General features: G+C 37.3%; 3 protein-coding genes across 3 annotated transcripts; all 3 read right to left on the reverse strand.

Moving 5' to 3' along the window:
* Positions 1–2,154: 2,154 nt before the first annotated feature.
* On the reverse strand, positions 2,155–6,880 carry LOC110016992 (zinc finger protein 664-like). Its single transcript, XM_023965683.1, has 3 exons — positions 6,164–6,880; positions 4,379–4,582; positions 2,155–3,455 (listed from the first exon to the last, which is right to left on the reverse strand). The coding sequence occupies exons 1-3, from the start codon at positions 6,201–6,203 to the stop codon at positions 2,395–2,397; spliced, it is 1,305 nt and encodes a 434-aa protein (XP_023821451.1). The 5' UTR covers positions 6,204–6,880; the 3' UTR covers positions 2,155–2,394.
* Positions 6,881–7,307: 427 nt separating this feature from the next.
* On the reverse strand, positions 7,308–10,518 carry LOC111946257 (gastrula zinc finger protein XlCGF57.1-like). The gene is made up of 3 exons (XM_011486243.3): positions 10,395–10,518; positions 9,279–9,452; positions 7,308–8,836 (listed from the first exon to the last, which is right to left on the reverse strand). Exons 1-3 carry the CDS (start codon positions 10,435–10,437, stop codon positions 7,638–7,640), a joined length of 1,416 nt encoding a protein of 471 aa, XP_011484545.1. The 5' UTR covers positions 10,438–10,518; the 3' UTR covers positions 7,308–7,637.
* A 3,064-nt stretch (positions 10,519–13,582) lies between these two features.
* Positions 13,583–22,850, reverse strand: LOC105356150 (zinc finger protein 2). Its single transcript, XM_011486242.3, has 3 exons — positions 22,682–22,850; positions 17,422–17,643; positions 13,583–15,754 (listed from the first exon to the last, which is right to left on the reverse strand). Exons 1-3 carry the CDS (start codon positions 22,722–22,724, stop codon positions 14,349–14,351), a joined length of 1,671 nt encoding a protein of 556 aa, XP_011484544.1. The 5' UTR covers positions 22,725–22,850; the 3' UTR covers positions 13,583–14,348.
* Between the last annotated feature and the right edge of the window lie 300 nt (positions 22,851–23,150).

Here is a 23,150-nt window from a genome sequence, read left to right on the forward strand (position 1 = left end):
GTTATTCCTACCATGACAAAGGTGGATAAAGGTGGAGACGATTTCATGTAATCCATGGACACCAGTGAAGATCACAAATCATTGAAGAAAAAAGGTTCAGAACACTGTCTAGTGGGTCTAGATGACCCCACTCCCAACGTTAAAGTGCCTAGGATAGCACAAGGGTTACGCCACTCTTCACTGGGGTTCTCCCTCAGCTGCCCAATGGTCCTGGTTGGGCGTGATTCACATCACTTGCAGATTCAGAAAAAGATCTGGGACAGACTGTCTGCCTAAAAGGATGAAAGAACCTTAAACAGCAGAAACGAAAATTGACCTTCCACATTTATATATCAAACTTTTTAGTTCAGAGTTGAGTGAATGTTTATGATTCCTAGATTTTAGAATAGACAGCATGTCAGTGTACATTTTCTGCTGATAATACAGATGGTTCATATGAAACCGTTATGTTAATAGCTAAAGTTCTAACGGTGTTGTAATATCAATTTTTATACTGTTAACTTGTTTCCAGTGAGACCCATTTTGAATAACATTTAGGCCATGCTGTTGCTCTTCCTTTTTTCTTCTCATAGGACAGATTCATTTTTTAAAACAATGTTAAACGTTACACATCCAATGATGTGGTACTTTCCTTATGTTTCTTTAATGAATTAATTTGTCAATATCAGCATGATTAAAGGTATTCATTCAACCATGTTATACTGTGTATTCAACCCCATTACTCGATACATTGTCATTACATGTTTTTTAATAATATTAACATATATTAGATAAATGCTTGTTGAACTGTGGACAAAGTTTAGAGGACATGTACAAAATATATGAAAACCTAATATAGTGTTTATGTCGATGTATGTTTTCATTATTTATTAAAACCGCTTATACATTCAATAGCCAAATCTTACTTGACAGTCAAATTATTATTATTTGGAATACGAACAATATACTTACAATGAGTTGTGTTACACAAGGGACAGGTGATTACAGAGGAACTGGAAGAATTTGTTAAAATATGTTTTAGAGTTATATTCATTCAGGAGTCAGAATGTCCCGTTATGGGGTTGAATTTAAAACAACCTTGGTGACAAATTAATTTATAAGATTTTTAGAGATTTCATGTGTAAGGTAGGAAACCATATTTTTTCAGAGGTTCAAATAGTCCTTCATCTGATGCAATGTTAAGAAACACACATTTATTGGTAACATTTTCAATAACCAGAGAAACCAATGTGCACCGATTCCAGAGAATAACCCAGCTGCTTCTGCACTTGGAGCAAATCAGAGTTTCAGTAGCCAGGTTGTAATACAGGTCTACGTCAAGAACCTGCAAACCCGTCTGTGGATCCCTCCACTGCTCAGTGGAAATATTCACCAATCTAGTGAGCATCTATGTACACTGGCTTTTTGCTTGTGGGAAATGACTAGAGCACTTGATTTTGGAATTGCAGATTCCAGCACTTCTTTCACAAACAAATTCTACTCTACTGGAAAATGATCTGTTCATCATTTTTCCCCACATTCCATTACTCTGTGGAAGAATAGATTCATATTACATGGGAACAAATCACTTTTTCCTGGTGAGTGGTATGAAAAGAACATTTGGTCTATACTTCATATGTTGGATGGTACGAGTCATTTTCTCAGCTATGAGCAGTTCTGTCAAAAATATATTTTTATGCAAAGCAAATTAGTCCATGCAAAAGTCAGAAAAGCTATTCTATTGGAATATGTTCACTTGATAAAAGGTATACTGTTAACCTATGACACCACAATTTCAATTAAATCTCTCTCTATATATTTTTGCTTGTAATAAAGTTTTGAGATCCTTCCCATAAAAAATGGCTTTTTGTAATTTACTGCTCTCATAATTTGTTTGCTGTTTAAAATGTTTTTCGGCACATTCCCACAGGAGTCGTCACACCAAATAAGCTTTCACTGATCCGCACGTTTGATTTGGCAGTTTTTACGCCGGATGCCCTTCCTGACACAACCCTTGTTTTATCCAGGCTGGGGACTGGCACAGGGGGACCCAGACTTGGACCCCCTATTGGTTATAAAAGTTGTTGATGAAGTTGTTCTGTTGTTTGAATAAAACATAAGGAAAAGATTTTTTGGAACAGATACTGGGGTTCCCACCAAAGAAGTGATACTTCGCTGTTAAGCTAGCTTTTATTAAAAAAAAACAACACATCACAAAAAACAACAAAATAAAGAAGAAATACAGTTACAACTTTGAGTGACACCTTTCACCTGTGTAGGTGCTCATGTGGGCTAAAGCACAAAAATGACAGAATTGTCTATATTTTACATGAAACAGGTTTCTCATCTGTGTGCGTTCCCATGTAGGCTTTTGATTTAAAAAAAAGGTTTTATACTTTGCAAGCAAAAGGCCTCTCACCTGTGTGATTTTTTCAGATGAAGTGATAAATTACTACTTTGAATATAACTTCTTCCACATATTTTACAAGTGTAAGGCCTCTCTCCTGTGTGACCTCTCGTGTGGACTATTAAATAACTACTTTGAGCGTAACTTTTTCCACATATTTTACAAGTATAGGGCCTCTCTCCTGTGTGGGTTCGCATGTGGACTTTCAAGTGAATACTTTTAGTGAAACTTTTTCCACATATTTCACATGTAAAAGGTCTCTCACCTGTGTGGGTTCTCATGTGGACATTTAATTGACAAATTTGAGCAAAACCTTTTTCACACACTTGGCAAGTAAAAGGCTTCTCACCTGTGTGCGTTCTCATGTGGACTTTTAACTGAGCAATTGTAGTGAAACCTTTTTCACAAACGTCACAGGTAAAAGGCCTTTCACCTGTGTGACTTCTCATGTGGACTTTAAAGTGACTACTATTGTTATAGGTTTTTTTACACACTTCACAGGTATAAGGTCGCGCACCTGTGTGAATTCTGAGGTGGACTTGTAATTGACATCTTTTAATGAAACCTTTTTCACATAGTGGACACGTGAAAGGCCTCTCGCCTGTGTGGGTTCTCATGTGATGGAGCAAACTCTCTGCGTGGCAAAAGGTCTTCTTACAAACTTCACAAGAAGGTCGTTCACGCGTGTGTATTCTCATGTGAACACTCAAATTACGACGTCGGGTAAAAACTTTTCCACATGTTCCACACCAATGTAAGCTCTCATGTGAAGTAGATTCAACAGCATCACTGTTTCTGATCTGAGTGCTTCCTTCCAGATCTGGATTCTCACTTGGTTCTGGTTTGGAGTCCATCTTTTCCTGATCATACTCAGTGACCATGAAAGCATCATTTTCCTGCTTCATTTCAAGATGATCTCCTTCCTCACTGATGAAGTGCTCCTCCTCCTCCTCCTCCTTGATCAGTGGAAGCTCTGGTTCCTCTTCATCCAGACTGGAGCTCCTCTCCTGCTTCCAGAGAAGCTGCTCATCATCAGTCTCCTCCTTACAGATGTTTTTCTCTGAGAAGTCTGCAGGAACAAAAAGGTTAAAGAGAAAACTAGTAAAAACATTGAAAAAGCTAGATATAAGTCCTCCTGAGCAGGCGGTCCCAGTGGTTAGCGCTGTTGCCTCACAGTGGGAAGGCCCCCTGTTCAAGTCCCAGCAGGGACCTTTCTGTGTGGAGTTTGTATGTCTCCAGACTTCCTCCCAAAGTGCAAAAACATGAATGTTTCATAGATTAATTAATCAAGGGTGTCCAAATCCAGGCCTCGAGGGACGGTGTCCTTCATGTGTTCCAACCAGCCTGCCATTGAAGCTCCTTAGCTAAACACGTGTATTTAGCCGCTGATTGTGTGGTCTTCAGATCTAGTAATCATAGCAGCAGCTTGTTCAAAACTTCTACAGCTTGTTTAATATTGATTTGCTGATGTCTGACTGTGAAATAAACAGTTACAGAGACTGAACAAAATCCTGTGTTATTAGTGAAGTTAGCTGTGGTCTTGGACCTGAACTCTGTGACCCATAAAGTTAAATTGCTTTTAAACTCGTAACAGTAATTCTATAATCACAGCATTGATTTATTATTTCCAGTTTTTTTTTTCATAACAGCTGCTCTGACATTAGTTCACACAAACAGTCATGTGGAAAAAAAAGCAGCAGCTCCTTTAAAGGAGAACCAGACTTCATTTGAACAGAACTTTTCTCATCTCCATGAACATTTACTGTATCTCTAGTGCTGTTTTCTTAGCAAAAATTGGTTTTAATTTATTGTCAGTTTTAATTTAAAATATACTATTAAAAAACAAACCCTACAAAGTTTCAACTTTATTCTCAATAACTCATCTCGCATATCAATAAAAATTAATCTATGCAAATATTAGAAATTAAATGACCCTATCCTCTATGGTAGTTTTCAGTTTTTTGTTGATATTCAGCAGAGGATGAAGCTCACCTTCGTACTGGACTACAAATATTTCATCACATTCAGATTTGATCTCCTGCTTCAGGAACAGCTGCTCTTCCTCCTGGCTGCTGCAGAGTTCCTCCTCCTCTTCTTCCTCTTTGATCTGTGGAAACTCTGGCTGCTCCTGATCCAGAAATGTTCTGTCCTCCTCTTTCTCCTCCTCCTCCATACAGACGCGCAGATGTGAAACATCTGTGAGAAGAAACAACATATTCACTAAATTACTTATTTAAAAAGATGCAAATGATTTACAAAAAGAACCTTCTCTTCAAATATGATTATTCTGTGCAGTTAAACATGCCGGCAGCTGTTTGTTTAATAATTACTAAACATTTTCAGATTTGATGATGTGGCAGGACGATTAGGTTGAGGTGTAGCAGGGAGGATAATGGCCTCATGGGTACTGTCAAAAGGTCAAGGTGTCCACCGGCCAGCTTGGGCGTCACTGCCACTGTCCACGTCCTCGTTTGCACACTTCCAGGTAGCCTTACAGCAGGGGGGGGGGGCAAACTTTTGCAAAGGGGGCTAGATTTGGTGTAGTTAAACTGTGTGAGGGCCAACCGTTCGGCCTGCATTCTCGAACTATTTTAAAAAGATTCAGCACAAATGAACATCTTAATGAACACATTTATTGCAGTGGTATTTTCATTTCTTCACATAGAACACAAACATCTAAATACAGTTTAACCAAAATTACTGAATTCCACATTTGAAGACTAGAAATAAAAATAAGAAAAAGTCTTTCTGGAAAATAAAACTCTGGGTTCATATGAAAATTTTACTTTCTAATCACTATTAAATGCTTACTGTGAACCTCTACATTTAAACCGTTTGAACAGCACTTATATGATGGGGATACTGATATATCGATTGCATCAAAAAGGCCAGGCCAGGACTTACACGACTTATCGTATAAGTCAGAGTCACTCGGTCCTCACGTGGTTCTTTTTAAAGTTCATAACAGAAAATTCCTACTCACACTAGTATGTGGAGCCAAACAAGCGCAACATTTTATAGCCAATGTTCGCATCTGATGAAAACAAAACAAGTGTCATTTAAAATAGTACATCATATATATCCTTTTAAAAATAAACTTGGGTGGATTTATTCTGGATATGGGCCAGTCATGTACATTTTGTGGATCAAAAGAGGAAATTATTTGTCATTTGTTTGTGAATTGTATACATACGAAAAATATTCTGGACTAATATTGGAAATTATATTAGTTGCAAAACAAGAAAAACAATCAAGATTACAGAAAAGGACCAAATTTTAGGCTGTTGTAATGACAGCATGACCATAACTTCATTTTTATGATCAAATTAATTTTGTCTTGGGGGAAATTTCACATTCATAAAGAAATGGTCACTCATTAAGAATAATATACTCTAGCTCATTGTTACTTTTATTTGTTTTTTGGTTATGAGATGCTTCTGTACTAAAGATGTATTTGGTATTTTCTCTTTCTCTCTCTCTTTCCCCTTGGCAGATTCACACATGTTGTTTATAGATAAAATTAAACATAGTTTATTTTAAATGCAGCAGTGAGTAAACCATAGACACCTTTTTTGACTGAACACCTTGAAAATACAATATAAAATATAAGTATAAAATTGCAATTCAAAGAACATAGCACAACTCAAAAATTGAACAACTCATGACATGTGTGCCATAACTAAAGCTCTCGTCGCTGCCTAAACTTTACCATGATAGCCTTGAATCAGTCAAACGTCGCATTTTGTTCTCATTTATAGGATATTTGGAGTTACATACCGACTGTGAAATTTAGTTCTCCGTTTTTGAAGACTTTCATCACTCTAAACTTCTGTTTTTATATAACAATCACAACGAAAATTGTTGATTTTATTTCTATAAAAGAGGCTAAAACCGGAAACAAGGACCTTATCCAGACCTGAAATTAAAGCGCCTCCTAGCGACACGGAGTGTAAAAACAACAATTTAAACATTTTTCTCGTTCTCTCTATCTGTTAAGTGTTACAGGCCAGGTTCGCAGGTTATGATGGTTCAGGACACCAAAGATCTAATGTGCAGTGGGAAAAGAAATAAATCGCACAAGAGTCTGCATTAAAGTTCAAACTTTTGCAAAGGGAGAGATTCGGACTCATTTCAGACACCACCAATCCAGAAAGCTCGGCTGTCATCTGCTCTCTCTCTGCTCCTCAGCAGACAGCTTTGTTATTTCCCAGCATGTAAACATGTAAAATACCTCATTAGATAGATTCTGTGTCTGAGTGTGTAAGTCAGCAGAGGCCAGTCAAGGACAGTCGGTCACGTCTGCATCTCTCGTCTGCAATCCACAGATGCTTAAACAACTCAGTGCAGACAAGAAAACACAGACAACCTTGTGCTGAGTTCAGCACTTTACAGCAAGCGAGCACAGTTGTTATTGCTACTCATACAATGTTCCATCTTCTTATATAATATTCTTCATAAATAATTGCTCTTTACACAGTTAATGTGCAAAAAACAAAAGCACACAAAAATTACCCATGAAAAAAACAAGTTTAAGCACTGGCACCTGGAGGGCTCCGTATATATTTCATATTCTCTTAAAAAAAAATTTGTATTTGTGACCATCAATATATACTGGTTTATTATTCTTTTTTCTCATGTGAAAGATGAGCCCTTCTTTGCACTTTAAAATGTGTTGTATCATAACTTGGATGCTAGGATTAATACCCAAAACTGGTTGAAATACACAAAAACAAATTTCACAAAACTTTTGTTTTTCCCTGGTGTGATGTACTAGTTGAGATATTTTGATTGACAATATTTTAGTTTTGCACATTTGTAATCTCTTTAAAAACATTCTAAACAACATACAATGATGATTTGTATCTTTTACCATTAAAAAACTTTCAGTTTGGTTCCAAGTAAAATTTAAGCACATTTTTTTAAAAAGTTCATCTTCATCAGCAGTTTATTACAGTTCTGATTAATTACATATTATTAAAAAACACACATAAAAAGTTTAAACCACACATAAATGAAAAAAAACAAAAAACGTTTGTACTTTCAGTCATCTGTCATACTCTAATGCAAAATCTTACACAATTCAACTAATAGGTAATCTATACCCAAAATCTTCATGTGAGAAATCCATTTTTAATTTATGTAAATCCTGATAAATGTCTCTACTGGATAGAAAAAATGTGTATTAACTATCCAACATTTTGCTTCATTCCTAAATATTGCACACAAATGTCTCTTTTTTTGTAATTTCAAACTATGGCTCCTCGGATGTGTGAACTTTCATATGAGCGGTCAAAGCATCCCTTTCATCGAAACAGATTCCACATAATTTACAACAAAGAATCTTCCCGTTTGTGTGAGTCCTCATGTGGACGGTTAATGAAGAGGACGCAAAAAACCTTTTCCCACATGTTTTACAAGAATGACGCCTTTCACCTGTGTGGATGCTCATGTGGTAGGCTAAACCGTAAGCATGACGGAAAGCTTTTTGGCACACTTCACAAGAAAAAGGCTTCTCGCCTGTGTGAGTTCTCATGTGTTGTGTCAAACTGTAGGCATGACGGAAAGCTTTTCGGCATGTTTGACAAGTAAAAGGCTTCTCGCCCGTGTGAGTCCTCATGTGGTCTGTCAGGTTACTATTTCGGATGAAATTCTTTCCACACATTTCACAGGAGTACGGCCTTTCATTTGTGTGAGTCCTTAAATGTGTGTTTAAACCATGGGCATAACTAAACGCCTTTTCACAAATTTCACAAGAAAATGGCTTTTCACCTGTGTGAGATCTTGTATGGACAGTTAAATCGCTCCTTTGAATGAAACTTTTGCCACATGTTTCGCATGAAAAGGGCCTCTCACCTGTGTGTATTTTCATGTGAGTCATCAATTTACCCCGTCCAGTAAAAACCTTTCCACACACTTTGCAGGAATGCGACTTCTTATCTGAAGGAGCGTTCAGCTGGACGGTCACAGCATCACCTTGATCCAGTCTGTTTCTGCAGGCTTCACAAAGGCCTAGTGTCACTCCAGGGTGGATTACATCAAGTTGCTTCACCTGGGTCTGATTCACGTGTGAATGAGTGAAGGTTTTTCCACAAACGGAACATTTAAGAACATCCATGATTTCATCTGTGTCTGTTTGACAGCGACTCTCTAATGTGGAAGAGTTGCCTAAAAGGTGACCAATGTTTCTGATCTGAGGGTTTCCTTCCAGAACTGGGTTCTCTCTTGGTTCTGGGTTGGAGTCCATGTTTTCCTGATCATCCTCAGTGACCATGAAATCATCATTTTCCTGCTTCAGTCCAAGCTGATCTTCTTCACCGATGCAGTTCTCCTCCTGCTCCTCTTTGATCAGTGGAAGCTCTGGTTTCTCTTCATCCAGACTGGAGCTCCTCTCCTGCTTCCAGAGAAGCTGCTCATCATCAGTCTCTTGACAGATGTTTTTCTCAGAGAGGTCTGCAGGAACAAAAAGATTCAGGAGAACACGTATAAAATCATCTGTAACATTCACAACTGGGACTCTGTCTCCTAACAGACATAAAATATGAGTCAGTGTAATTATATAATCACAGCATTCATTCATATTCTCCACAGTTTAAGTAATACCAGATTGTATTTACACAGAACTTTCCTCAACTACATGAACTCAAACATTTACACAACAAGCACATTTGCTTTATTTATCTCTGATTCTGTTTACTTAGTAAAACAGCCTGATTTCTGATCCTGCTATTTTTCTTTTCACATTTGGATCCTCTGTTCATTTGCCCAAAAACATCATTTAAATGAACACTACAACATAATACTAATAAACACAAAACCAATATAATAACACAATAACATTTGTTTAAAAAATAGTTAAAGTATCTCTGTGATATCTAAAGAGGATGAGGCTCACCTTCAACCTGAATTACAAATATTTCGTCATGGTCTGTCTTGATCTCCTGCTCTTCTTCTGGGCTGCTGCACAGTTCTTTCTCTTCCTCTTTGTTTTGTGGAGGTTCTCGTTCCCCCTGAACAGAGTTACTTCCCTTAACTTTCTTTTCCTTGCGTACATGCAGCTGTGGAACATCTGTGGGAAGAAACAAAAGAAGTACAAATGGAAAACTTGTGGGTTGATGACACGAGAATTAATAAAATAGAAACATTTATTTATTTAACATATTTAACCATGTAAACCAGCAGTTATTGTTTGATCTTGTAGTATTTTTTATTATTGTAAAGCCTCTGCATGCTGCTCTACTACAACAACTGTTTGACTCCTGAGATGAGTCTCTCAAAATCAGTTATTTCCTGGATCTCATCACATGTGCTTTTCTGAAAAAGACTTATAGCAAAGATAAACACAAAAGCGCCTGTTTCAGGCTCCCAGTTATCCTACAATTCATTGCAAAATGCAGAGAAGTGAGAGACTTGTTCAAAGTCAGAAAGAGCAGAAGCAGGTAAGAGAAGCTGACGTGGTCCCAGTCCCAAACTCTGGGATGTATGTAAACAATGATCCACTGGTCAAAGATGCACTTCTATGAGGAAATACATTAGTCAGTGTCATCATGGGGTCTGTATGTTTTTAGACTCATGAATGAAAGATGGCTTAAGTGAAGAAGAAAAAAACAAACAAATGCCAGGACTCAGTAAATGAGCAGAGGAATCATTATACAGATAACATTATGATCTGAAGTTTCTTTCTCTTCTTTCTCACGAGAACAACAATCACCAACACAGCTTCATTTATTCAAATCATTCTAAATCTTCTTCAGATTTAAAATTAATTTTCCAGAAACCAGAAAGCTTCTGACAATCGTATACTTAATTTATTAGATAAAAAGTTTTAAAATATTTCATCTCTAGAATAAACAAATATTTTAGAATTGGAATACACCTCATTTTATGTTAAGTATCATGTACCGTTATTAAGTTATTTTGGTCCAAATCACTACATTTATGGTCACAGCTCGCAAATGTAGGTATTTAAGTGTCATTAATCCTCACTTTAGACAACAGCTGCGTAACATACCGACTTTGCAGAAATCGGATTCTTGTTTTTCAAAAATATCCATATGTAAAGCATTTAGTTAAAGCTTATTTTCAAAGAAATAGTGTGAATTTCTTCGGCACCTAGAGATGCATAAACAAATAGCTTAAACCGGAAGTACATGACTTCCGGAGTTTAAGGACAACTGCCCCTAGTGGCGTGGAGAGCAAATACTGAAACTTCATTATATCAGCGTAAATTTCAAATTTTCTTTGCTCACACCTTAGTTTATGTTCTGTTAAATAAATGTCAGTATGCTGAAAAAATAGATGCAACAAAATAAAATACAAAGGCAATTTTCATCTCAACAGTTTCGAATTTACCTTTTCAAGATTCAAGATTCAAGATCAACTTTATTAATCCCCGAAGGGAGATTTAGTACTATCTAGTATTTAGTAATATTTAATAATTTAGTAATATTCAGTAATATAAATTTATTAATATCTCTTTCATATCTCTGTATGACAAATACTCATATGCATCTTTAAAAGGTGGAATCATAACTGATAAACAATGAGGAATTTTATTAGGTCCCCTTAAACTGGAAATTTTCCTTTTCATCTTCTAACTTTTACTTATCTTCCATTCTTCTGCTTTCAAGGTTTTTTTCAAAATTTATTTACAAATATTGCACATTAACATATTTACACTTGTGTATGAAGTATTTCAGCCATGGTTATGAGTAAATTAACTACATGTATTTTCTCTGCATTAAGTCTCCCTTGTGTAAAATATCCAAAAATAATATGCTCATAAAATAATCTATAATCTTCACATGGATGAGAAAAGCTTAGAAATTCTGCTCTTATTCCGTCGTTTCCAGGGGACATGTTGTTTTTCAGATTGTTAATTCAAATTCAAATTCAAATTAATTTTATTTATAAAGCACCTTTCATGTCAAACAGACAGCTCAAGGTGCTTTCCATAAAAAACAAACAAGAATACAATAAAAACAAACCCCACACTGAAACTTCCTGTAAAAAAATGACAGAATCACATGCCAATTTATCTTCTTCAATGATTGTATTTATGTTGTTATTCAAGGAATCGCAGAATGAAATCTTTGCTTCCTGACAAAATGTTGTCTTACAAAATTCACAGTAATAATCATGACGAAAACTAGAAATAAGCTTTTTATCATTTGTAATTTTTCCATCTATATTTAACTGTAACACTGAATTAGACTTTGCTTGTGTCTTCTCTAATCTGATAAAATAAGAAGTCATTTGTTCCCCTTGTTCCAACCATCTTTGTTGGGATCTTATAAAAGCTCCTTCGGCCTTCGCTTTGTACATATTGTCAAGGTTTAATTGTAAATCTATTAATCTTAAATTTTGCTCCTCATTTAGGTTTTCTGGTGGTAAACTTGAGAGTTCAGTAACTTCAGGGATAATTCCTTCTTCTAATTTATGTTTGGATTTTGCCTGAATGCTGCCACATCTTCGCAAATATTTTAGAAACTTCTAATTTTAAGAGTTCCCAGTTGGAACTGTAAGCCTTTTCCTGTTGTGCTTTATCCCCGGAAAGTTTAATGAGCCTGTTAATCACTGATTGAACACATTCATGTTTTAATAGTGTGCTGTTCAGTTTCCAGTAACAGAGTTTTCAGGACACATTTTCATCAGGAAAAAATTGTATTCTGATTGTTAAAGCTTTGTGGTCAGTTAGTGGTGTTGCTAAAGTGTCTGCAGAGACATTCTCTTTGTCTACATCCTTTGAGAGAAGCCAAAGGTCTAAACGTGATTGCCTAGATCTGCTCTTATTACTCCATGTATTCTCCCTTTTATCAGGAAAATTGGTCCTCCATATGTCACATAAATCCAACTTTTCTACTACACTTGATGTAGACTTTAGAGTCTGACCTGGAGGCCATCTATCAGTGTTTTGGTCCACTACCACATTAAAGTCACCTCCATTTAGCACGTGTGTGCTTGGAAATCTGGCTAACCAGAACATTATTTTATCTTCTGGAGTGTCCAGAAGCTGATTGTTATCAGAGTTGGAATTATAGCCACAAATATTGGTCGTCATGCAATGAATATTGCTCATCTTTACAATTAGACAAAGAAAATGACCATTTATATCAGAATCAGTGTGCAAGACTTCCCCCTTAAAATTACTCCTCATGCAACATACCCCTGCAGAGAATTCTGTGCCATGTGAAAACCAAACGTCATCCCCCCATTGATCTTTCCAAAAATTTGCATCCTTAGCAAGTGAATGAGATTCCTGAAAAAAAACAGTCAGTTTTTTGCTGTTTAGCAAACAAAAATAAGGCCTTACGCTTTACATTATTCCCTAGCCTTCTGGCATTTAACGAGAAAACAGATAAGGACATAAAAAAGTAGAAAAATAAGTAGAAAAATAGAACTTTCATAACTTGTAAGAAAACTTTAGTCCCCAAAAAACTACCTATAGGTCAACAGCAAACGCAGTCGCACCTTCTTAAATCAAACTAGTGTGAAACAAATAATACTGAGAACATTTAAGTATAAACTCAACAGCCTCTTTGCATATAAAAATGTCAAGAAAATGACATTAATATCTCCATTTTCTGTTTTCAGGGGTGAACCCCTCATTTATACATTCCATGGAGTAAAAGTAAACTCTGCCTCCCTCTTGTGGTAAAGGTGGGTAACTGCTCGGCGTCGGTCCCTGCAGTCCAGGGGTGTCAAACTCATTTTCACCGAGGGCCACATCAGTATAGTGCTTGTCCTCAAAGGCCCAGATATACATGTGACTAAATGTAATGAAAAATAAACGTTACTACTCCTTAATGTTAAATAAATAATTTATTTATTATAACTTTTTAAAGTGACAATTACAGTTGCATAGAAAACATGTTTGCTTGTTACTCTACCATAGATCGTTTTAAATTTGATTCTGTCAGGTTAAGTTATATTGGACAGTGTTTAAGTCCTAATGTATAGCTGACCAATCCAACATTTCAAGTCCAATTCCCCTAGATATGAATAAATACACAGTAATTATTATTTTAAGAAATTAAAAGCTTGCATGCCCTCGAGGGCCACATAAAATGAAATGCGGGCCACATTTGGCCCCTCGGGCCTTGAGTTTGACACGTGTTGTAGTCCATGGGAGGTACCATCAGAATGAGGATTTAGAAATAAAACCATAGGGAAAAAAATTGTTCACGTTCAAGTCAAACATTCATTTTAAAAAGTTTATTGTGCGTCAAAAACATTCCAAACAGCAAAATGTCAATGTGCAAGATTTTTATTATCAGAAACAGTTCATACAGTCAATCAAGGTTCAAACAAACTATCTCAAGATTGCCGTCCACCTGATAACAGTTTTTAGTTACATATTAAAATGTGATTACAAAGAAACCATTTTAACATCACAAATGAGCTATGCTAATTACAACAGGCAACAAAGAGCAAATATTCATTCAGGGGAAAACAAGATGCCATTCCTCCAGATAGAAGTTTTTCCGATCAAATTTATATTATTTTTTTTAAACCATGCAGCATTTCTTAAAAAATGTACACCTAAAAAACTTTAAAAGACAGCAAAGAAATGTAAGGATCGTCAGGGAATTCAGGCACCTTATGTTCTAATCTGCAGATAAAAAAGAAATCTTCACTTTGAGGAAAACCAAGACCTAAGGCCGTGTTTAGCTGAACTTTTATTGTAAAAACTTGTCTGACTCCATGATGAATGTTTCATGATGAATCTCAAACTTGATCATGGTTTGCCTCAAGACTTTAGGAGCAGATGTTAACACACAAAAGCTGCAAATATTTTTTAATTCCTAAAATTTTTCACTAAAAATACAACATAATCACAACTTAAATCCAATAACAATGGTCATTATTGTGTGTGCTTAGTGTAATTGTCATGCACATTAAAACTGTCTTTGACTTTAAAAAGAAATGTGATGAAACCGTCCCCACAGAATGTACATGGTATTGCCTACCTGTGCGTTTTCATGTGGTCTGTCAAAGCAGTCTTTTGATTGAACCCTTTTCTACATACTTTACAAAAGAACAGCCTCTCGACTGTGTGAGACTCCATGTGAATGTTTAAACTGCAAGCGTGGCTGAAAGCCTTTTTGCATATTTTACAAGAGAAGGGCTTTTCCCCTGTGTGGGTTCTCTTGTGGACTTTCAAATAACTCTTTAGGCTGAAGGATTTTTCACAAACGTCACAGGAAAAGGGCCTCTCACCCGTGTGCGTCCTCATGTGCACCGTTAGACTTTGACCGTGGCTGAAGCTTTTTCCACATAACTCGCAGGAAAAAGGCTTCTCACCTGTGTGTGTTCTCATGTGAATGGTTAACCTGGACGATGCGCTGAACCCCTTTCCGCATATCTCGCAGGAAAAAGGCTTTTCGCCCGTGTGCGTCCTCATGTGGACTGTTAATGAAGAAGAATCAAAGAAGCTTTTTCCACAGGTTTCACATGAAAAGGGCCTCTCGCCGGTGTGAGTCCTCATGTGTTTGGTCAGAATGTAAGCGTAGCTGTATGTTTTTTGGCATATTTCACAGGAAAAGGGCTTCTCAGTGGTGTGAATGGTCATGTGAACAGCCAGGTATCTGCTTTGATTAAACCCCTTTCCACATATTTTGCAGGAAAACAGCCTCTCCACTGTGTGAGTCTTCATGTGTTTGGTCATGCCGTAACTGTCCCGGAAGTCTTTACCACACGTTTCACAGGCATACGGCCTCTCGCCTGTGTGAGAGCGATTATGGACGGTCAGTTTGTAGGAGGCAGAGAAGGATTTTCCACATGTTTTGCAGGAATATGGCCTCTCGCCTGTGTGGGTTCTCTTATGGACAGCCATATAGCAACTCTGACTAAAGCGTTTTCCACACGTGTCACAAACATAGGGCCTTTCGCCCGTGTGCGTTCTCATGTGGACAGTTAGCGTTGAAGATTCAAGGAACCTTTTTCCACATTTGTCACATGAGTAGGGCTTCTCACCTGTGTGGATTCTCATGTGAGTCGTCAAACTGCGACGTTGAGTAAAAACTTTTCCACATGTGTCACAGGAATGGGAGCTTTCATGTGAAGGAGTGTCCAGGGTGACGGTCACGGAATCGCCGTCTCTGATCCGAGTTTTGTTTTCCAGGACTGGGCTCTCACTTGGTTCTGGTTTGGAGTCCATGTTTTCCTGATCATCCTCAGGGGTCATAAAAGCCTCCGCCTCCTTCTTCACTTCAAACTCCTCCCCTTCCTCACTGATAGAGAATTCTTCCTGCTCCTCTTTAATCTGCAGAGACTCTGCTTCCTCCTCATCCAGACTAAAGCTCTTCTCCTCAGCTTCCTCTTCCTCCTCCTCGTCTTCCTGCTCCTCACATAAATACCGCTGTGAAACATCTGTGGGAGAAGGCCAAGACATTGGAAATGAAGCATGAAGAAAAACCACACACATGGCGCAAATGAACACATGAATGAGAATGACAATAAACAAGAATGTACTCTAGAAATGCACTTATTCCGTTTACACGGTCAAGCCTCCCCCCAACTATACATCTTAAATGTGCTGATAGGCAAGAATAAATGCTGTGAAAAGCTGTTTTTCATTTTTAACCAGATTGTTTTAACATTGCTGCGTTTATTTGCAGAATTATTTTCCTTTCTATAGCCTAAACCAGGGATCAACAACGTTTATGACACGAAGCGCCGATTTAAAATGTTCTCCTCACCAACTCTAATGGGAACTGTAATACAAAAAATACAAAAACATTTCCAATGTATCCCAAATCTGATTGAATTGACAAACAGCAGGTCTAATAGCTTTTATAAACATATTTTGGCATTAACTAAAAAAAAAAGTGCTTTCACATCAATATTGCACAAGGAAAATAGTTCAAAGTGAAATAATATTTCAGGTGTGTTTGTTTGAAACCATAAGTACTGCATTTGTGGTTTGTCATTCCCACATTAATAGGACTGGAAACGTCAGAACAAAATACCATCAATATTTCTAAGAACTTTACAACCATTAACATAAAAACGAGAGTATTTTGGCTTATTCGTTTTCTGTGACATTATGAAACAAGGCCTGGGTAACTTAATGTAAGTTCATTCTGTCATGGTGCTTTTATTGCATGTATAATCAAATAGTTTTACTTTTTCCTTAGTTTGCTAATTATAGTATTATAATTTTCCACAACTGAATATTCTTCTTTTTTTTCCACAGCAGTAAATGACGTGGTGATCATTTGTAGTATTCATTTAAAAACCGGTTTACATTTCATATTGACATTTGGAAGAACAGAAAGAAAGTCTGGGTTTAATCAGACCTTGTTTGGTTTTTACTTTACAAACTGAAATAATGACTTCATAAATGTCATAGCTGTGCAGTCATGAACGTGTGCAGCTCGTGGATCCGAGGCGCGCTTTTCCCATGACTCACGCACACGGTACGCTCATGTTCTATCCACAGACACTCATTTCACCCCACCTGTCAATCATCAGCAACAGTTTCAAAATCACAGGATCATTATTACAAAGTTTTCATCTCACCGTAGCAAAACTTAGTTCCTTTTCCTGTGATGCGCATTCATTTATCATTTAAATTGCATTTACTAGAATGCTGACGCGGGAAACGCGCAGTATTTATAAGCTATAGGTGGGCGGGGTCACATTAACAGCACTGCGTGATTGACCTTTTCCTTATGATGCCAAAGGGGGAAAAAGATCATTGTGAGAGGAGATGATCACTCAAACTCGATTTGTTTTTCAAATCCAAAAGATACAAACAGACGACAGATCAAGTGCTTATTGTCGTTTCATCCCCTGCCACCGTCTTTCCCTCTGTGAACCAGCTTACCGACCACCGGCTTCAACAAACCTGATCCTACACACTCACATGTACATGTAAATGAGAGTTTTGCTGCTCATTTTCTTTAACTTCAGATGGAAACATGGCTGAAAACTTCACAAACCATTTAACATATCTGTTCTGTCCAGCTTTACTTCAGACACCCTGATCAAGTTCTACATGGAGTTTGGTTGAACTGTCGATTCCTTGAACTCACCATCTTCAGACGTTTCTTCACATTCAGTCTTGAACTCCACCTTCACGACATCCTCCTGATTCAGGAGCCGCTGCTCGTCCTCCTGATCACTGCACGCTTCCTGCGGTTCCTCTTTGATCTGTGGAGGTTCTGGTTCTGCTTGGTCCAGACTGGAGGCCCTCTCCTGCTTACAGAGCTGCCATTCATCCTCATCCTCTTCACGGACGTGCTTCTGTTGAGCATCTGGAAGCAAAAAGCAAAGAAAAATAAACTTCTCCTTTAAAACCTGAATAAGACACAAACTGCAGAAGTTCACTGCTTCACAGACACAATCCATACAACTCTCACGCATTTGATTGATTCCTCTCAGTCTCACGCCACACCTCTATTTCTCATGCTGAGACACAACTAAAGTGACTTTTTTCCTGTTTATTTTTATGTATCTGTTGTGGCTAAAGAAACACTTTTGGGATCCATAAATGTGGCCTGCAGAGACGGTGGTGATTACTCAATTACAATAAGTGGGGATCTTTGTTCACGTGGATGTGGACACTGTGCACATAATTCACTGCTGAGTCGCTCACTCATAAACAACAACAACAAGAGTCCATCTAGTCTGATTTCACATTTTCCAGCTGTGTATTCTGAGTAAATACATACCTGGAAACAGCAGCCATGGAAAACATCCCCTGACAAAAAGTTCTAAATCTTATTTACTAATTTTAGTAGCCTATCAAAAAGTTTATTTCATTTGAAGTATTTCATAAACGCATTGTAGAAATGCAAAGAAATGTTTTCTATTAAATGGCTCTCCGGAGTGAGCAGCGCAGAAATACTGGCCCATGAAGCCTTAGTCACACGCTGCAGGTTTTTGGAACAAGTGCGACCGTATCTTAAGGTGCGACCGGTGTGTCTTTGTGTTCCTGTGTGGCTCATTCGGCCACTTTAGGGCGTCAAACGTGCGATTGTCGTGCGTGTTGTAAGAGCATGGTGAAGTCTTTGTAAGGGTGCTGTCATACCCCAGTCAGCAGTGAAGTGTGCACACTGGCTCTCTGACCGCACAAATGCTTTATGCGAGGGGCGTGCACGTGAGACGAACGTGCCTGTGGGGTGTCCACACTAACTACACTCTGATTTTCTGTATTTCTCATTTCTAAAAGCTAGGATGGGAGTACAGAGCGCGCACCTTTCCCCTGAACAGCACCAATCGGCTTTCTGCACAGTGTGCAAAGTGCAAGCGTCTCACCCATTTCCCCCTTATTGAGATGGGATTTAAGGCTCTTTGGAGGGAGCCCATCGTTTGGATCACTTCATTTCAAAGGCCCATTCAAATTTGGCTCTTTTCATTTTTATTAACTTTTAAAAAGCCACCCTGGAGATTATTCAGGTCATATTCAGGTCATATCAAATTATCTCCAGGTCCTGGAGATAATTTGAGTTTAAGTTTGAATGATCAAAAAAACAAATTAATAATAATAATAATTCAAACTCAAATATTGGTGAGAAATCTGAATTTAAATTATTCTGATCCTGATCTCAACCCATGAATCCATTATTATTAACCCATTGTTATTCCCAGGATAACATGAATAAACTCCAGGCTGGCTAAAAAAAAATTTTTTTTTAATCAGTTATAGTTTGGGGCTGCACGGTGGAGCACCTGTTGCCTCAAAGCCCCCCGTTCAAGTCCCGGCTGGGGGACCTGAAACTAAACATCTGTGTGGAGTTTGCATGTTTTCTCCTGGGACTCCGGCTTCCTCCCACCGTCCAAAAACATGGGTTAATTGTTTACTCTAAATTGTGTAAATAAAGTGTTTATAGTAGTGGGGCCTTGCGACAGACTAGCGACCTGTCCATGATGTCCATTCCCTTCGCCCACAAGTGGCTAGGATAGGCTCCAGCAGCCCAATGACCCCAAAAGGGACAAAGTGGGCTTAAAGATGAATTTTAGCTCAACATGGATTCATTGTAAATATTCCACTTTCATATCCCTTTGAGTTGATAGTGAGATCACTATCAACTGGTATAGTATATACCAACTCAATAGTGAGATGACTATCAACTGCATCACTAATGCAACAGCTAAAGCAGGAGTCTGCAACCTTTAAAACTAAAAGAGCCATTTGGTCCATTTTCTTACTGACTAAACCAAGTTACGCAAAATCTCACTACAAAGTTTATAAATATACGTAAACTTTATCAAAGCAGCGTCCGAAATAAGCAGTTATCCTGTTGTCCGGGACAACCAGTTTTCACGGAGGGTCAACCAAAAATGAACCTGATGGTTGTCCGTGTGGCAACCTGGTCTTTTATTCAACATTTTGGTATTTTTCGATTATTTTTCAAAGCTTTTGGGAAGCCGATGTCCGAGTGTAAACGAACGATGTCACGTGACTTCCGAACGAACCGAGTACGCCCGAAAACATGGCAAAATGACAACATTGCACCTGCATGTCTTGTTTAAAAGATCAGGGATATTAGTCTTTACTGCTACTGCAGCGCACAATGTAAACATGGTATCATTTACACATGTGTTTATTTGAAAAAGATGTTTTATCATATTATAACTTTTCATCACGTATAATTATTACTTTATATTTGGAATGCTGTATTAGTCCCAGTCCATACAAGTGTTCTAAATTTTAAAAATACTCATTAGGTTACAGTGTCGGTTAATGTCATCAATTTTCTGATATATTATAGGGTATGATAAAGTATTTGCATTTGACCGTAACAGTATTTGATTTACATGGCAATACTTTGTGTAACCAGATGCTTCAATATTTCGTAAAATGTTTGTTTTTAATATTCAAAGAGTTTTTTTAAATGTTCATCATAAGAGGCAGTTGATATTAGATGTATAGAAGAAAGTTGCTGTTGAATATTGGTATCAAAGGACAACCAGAAATTGGGGAGGACAACCAAATATTACTTGCCATTTTTTCCCCTTATTTCTAACGCTGCTTAGTGTCATAGTGTCTATGATAAAGTCTGAATGATGAATCATGTTGAGAGACTACATGATCTACTCCCTCAGGATTTATTAACAACAGATATGAAAAAACGGTATAAGATTTTATGAAGACAATGTAGAACCCTGAATAAGCTAGACTCACACAGATCACCTCTATACCTTACATTTAAATGATCAACTGGTACCTATTTACACCGTCTATGGAGTTGTTAAAAGATTTCACATTTCTGGCTGTGTGTCACCAAAGAAATCAGATCCATACAGAAACTTAAACTTTGTAAAGATCCAGAATAAAGAATAAATCTGCGTTACTTAGTAAACTCCTTTTTCTACAATGAAAGTGCATTTTATTCAACTGGGTTAAAGAACAACCTCCCACTGTAAATCAGTGATAGAAAGACATTTTCGATTTGATTTGATTTGAAATGGTTTATTTCAAGCAATTACCGTAAGTAGAAATAATACACCAAAGCAATATAATCATCAGTTATACATTCATACAGTAACTAATCAAGTGTATGATAATTAGACATATTAATAAATATTGCTTGAAAGGGAGTGGAAGGAAGCGAACTTATATAATCCCACCCCGTTATACTATAACCATTTTATTACATGATTTATCAATATCCGGTTCCCAGTTTTTATCAGACAGAATTAAAAATCATAAGGTATCGATAAAGCACATGACAATGCACATTTTTCAAGAAGACAATGTTTTTATGGATTTCTGGCGCCCACCCCTCTGCTGCAACATTGACGCAGTGATCTGGCTGATCCGATTCAAAGGGTTTTCAAATCATTGGAATGGCGTTCTTATCTGACAAGATAAGACAAAGATTGGTCCACAGGCTTGCCACCACTGCAAAGCTGTTCCTGGTGCTGGTCCCCTCAAATGGAAAGTGGGCTTAAACAAAACCAGGACCAGGAACAGTTTGGCTATGGACAGAACATTATTATCAATTATGACAATTAAAACGGGAGTCCTTTAGCCATGTTTCAAATGAGAGACATCACATGACATTCTCAAAGCCTCCAAAAAGTTACAATCCAGAACAAATAGTGACACAGAGTTTGAAACTGAATTGTGCTATAGACCTTGTCGCTTGTCTTAATATGAGTATGTAGTTTAGTGTTTGTTTCTCGTGTCATTAAGGTGGATGATTAAGTTGTTGCTGTCATAGACTGTATTATAGGAAGTACCTGCAGGCTCCAAGGAGCCAAAATCCCATAGACTCCAATGGAGAAATAAACAGCCATTACTCAGTCATTCGATTGGTCAGAATAACAACTGCTGATCTGACACATTTTTCTTAACATCTTCTTATTATTCCCAATTTCTTTTCATGATATTTGTTCTTTATCACACGTTAGTTAAGTTATAAACACGCTAAACACAGATGCGTCTGTAAAAGCATGTGGTGCCTACTGGCCCCCATCTTGACCTTTGAATTTTTTGACAGGTTCTCCTCAGCCTGCTTTCAGGGGTAGGGGTGTGGACTTCCAACAAGCTCGCTCCTGATTGGCGACAGTAGTTGCCATAGAAAGGTTGAATGGAAAAAAAACTTTGACTCAGATCAACTCTTATCAATCACTGCTCACTAACCTTATCTGGAATCCAATGGCAGCGTATCGTGAATAAATGTAAACTAAATTGACTTCATTTGGTTGAGCAGGTAGTAAACCATTTTCTATGGGTGACATCTTGTTCTCTTTTACAGACAATGGTTGTCTATAAAAAGTTGTTTATTTTTAAATTACTTGCAATTACTTTTCAATAATTTCGGCTTGTTGTTTGTTTTTTTACCTTGTGGTGCATTACTTCCCTATTACACTTTCACAAAACCACACGCAACGGTATAGAATGACTTAATATCTAAGAGTCTGACTCTTAAGAGTGTTATTTAAAAAATAGGCAGCCCTGCAGTACTGTGATAGTGAAACTTTTAGAGTTTCTAGAAACAACCTTAATTATGTTATAGATTTCAGAATCTGAATGTCTTTCCCATAATAATGAAATGGAAAAAACAGATTGAAATTTAAGTTGAACCAATCAAATCAGCTTAAGAAACACAGTTGAATTAAGTCTTAAATGTTTTGTATTCTCATGAATCATTACTTTTTTAATGGATTAGTCCCATTATTCCAAAATGACCTAGTAGGTTGGACGTTTGAGCTTTATCAAACCTTTTGTTCGTTATTCTTCATCATCAAAGAGAGCTCAGTAATTAACATGTGGTTTCTTTGCGATACGCAGTTCTTGTGCAGTTATTTAGCGATGCATCAGACTCTTAAAAAGTCACATACCGATACTTTGAAAGGTTGGTCGTTTCTTTCTTGTGATTTCCATAAGGTTGCAAATTACCCAAGGATAATTTCCTTAAACTAGAAATATTTTCCAAAGCTACAGCTATCGAGCTAAACGGCTAGCACCAAAAACCGGAAATGGAAAAAAAAAAGGTTTGCGCTGCGGCTTGGATCTCATACTGCCACCTAGCGGCATGGAGTATAACAATTATTTCATTGTCGACAGAAATCTATGATTTTGCGTAATTAGGACTAGTTTTATCCACAATGGTTACATGTATATGTGTACTTGTGTTTGTTTGTGTACAAAAACAATGTTTGGAAACAGAGCAACACTTAGAAAAACACTTACAACAACACTTACAAAAAAAGAAGAACAAAGTTAAAATATCATGTGGAATATGGTCAAAACGTTACAAGCACAGAAAATAGAACATTTCAATGAACTCTTGGGGACTGACACTGCTAG

This window comes from Oryzias latipes, chromosome 17 (genome assembly GCF_002234675.1).
Source record: "Oryzias latipes chromosome 17, ASM223467v1".
Taxonomy (NCBI): Eukaryota; Metazoa; Chordata; class Actinopteri; order Beloniformes; family Adrianichthyidae; genus Oryzias; species Oryzias latipes.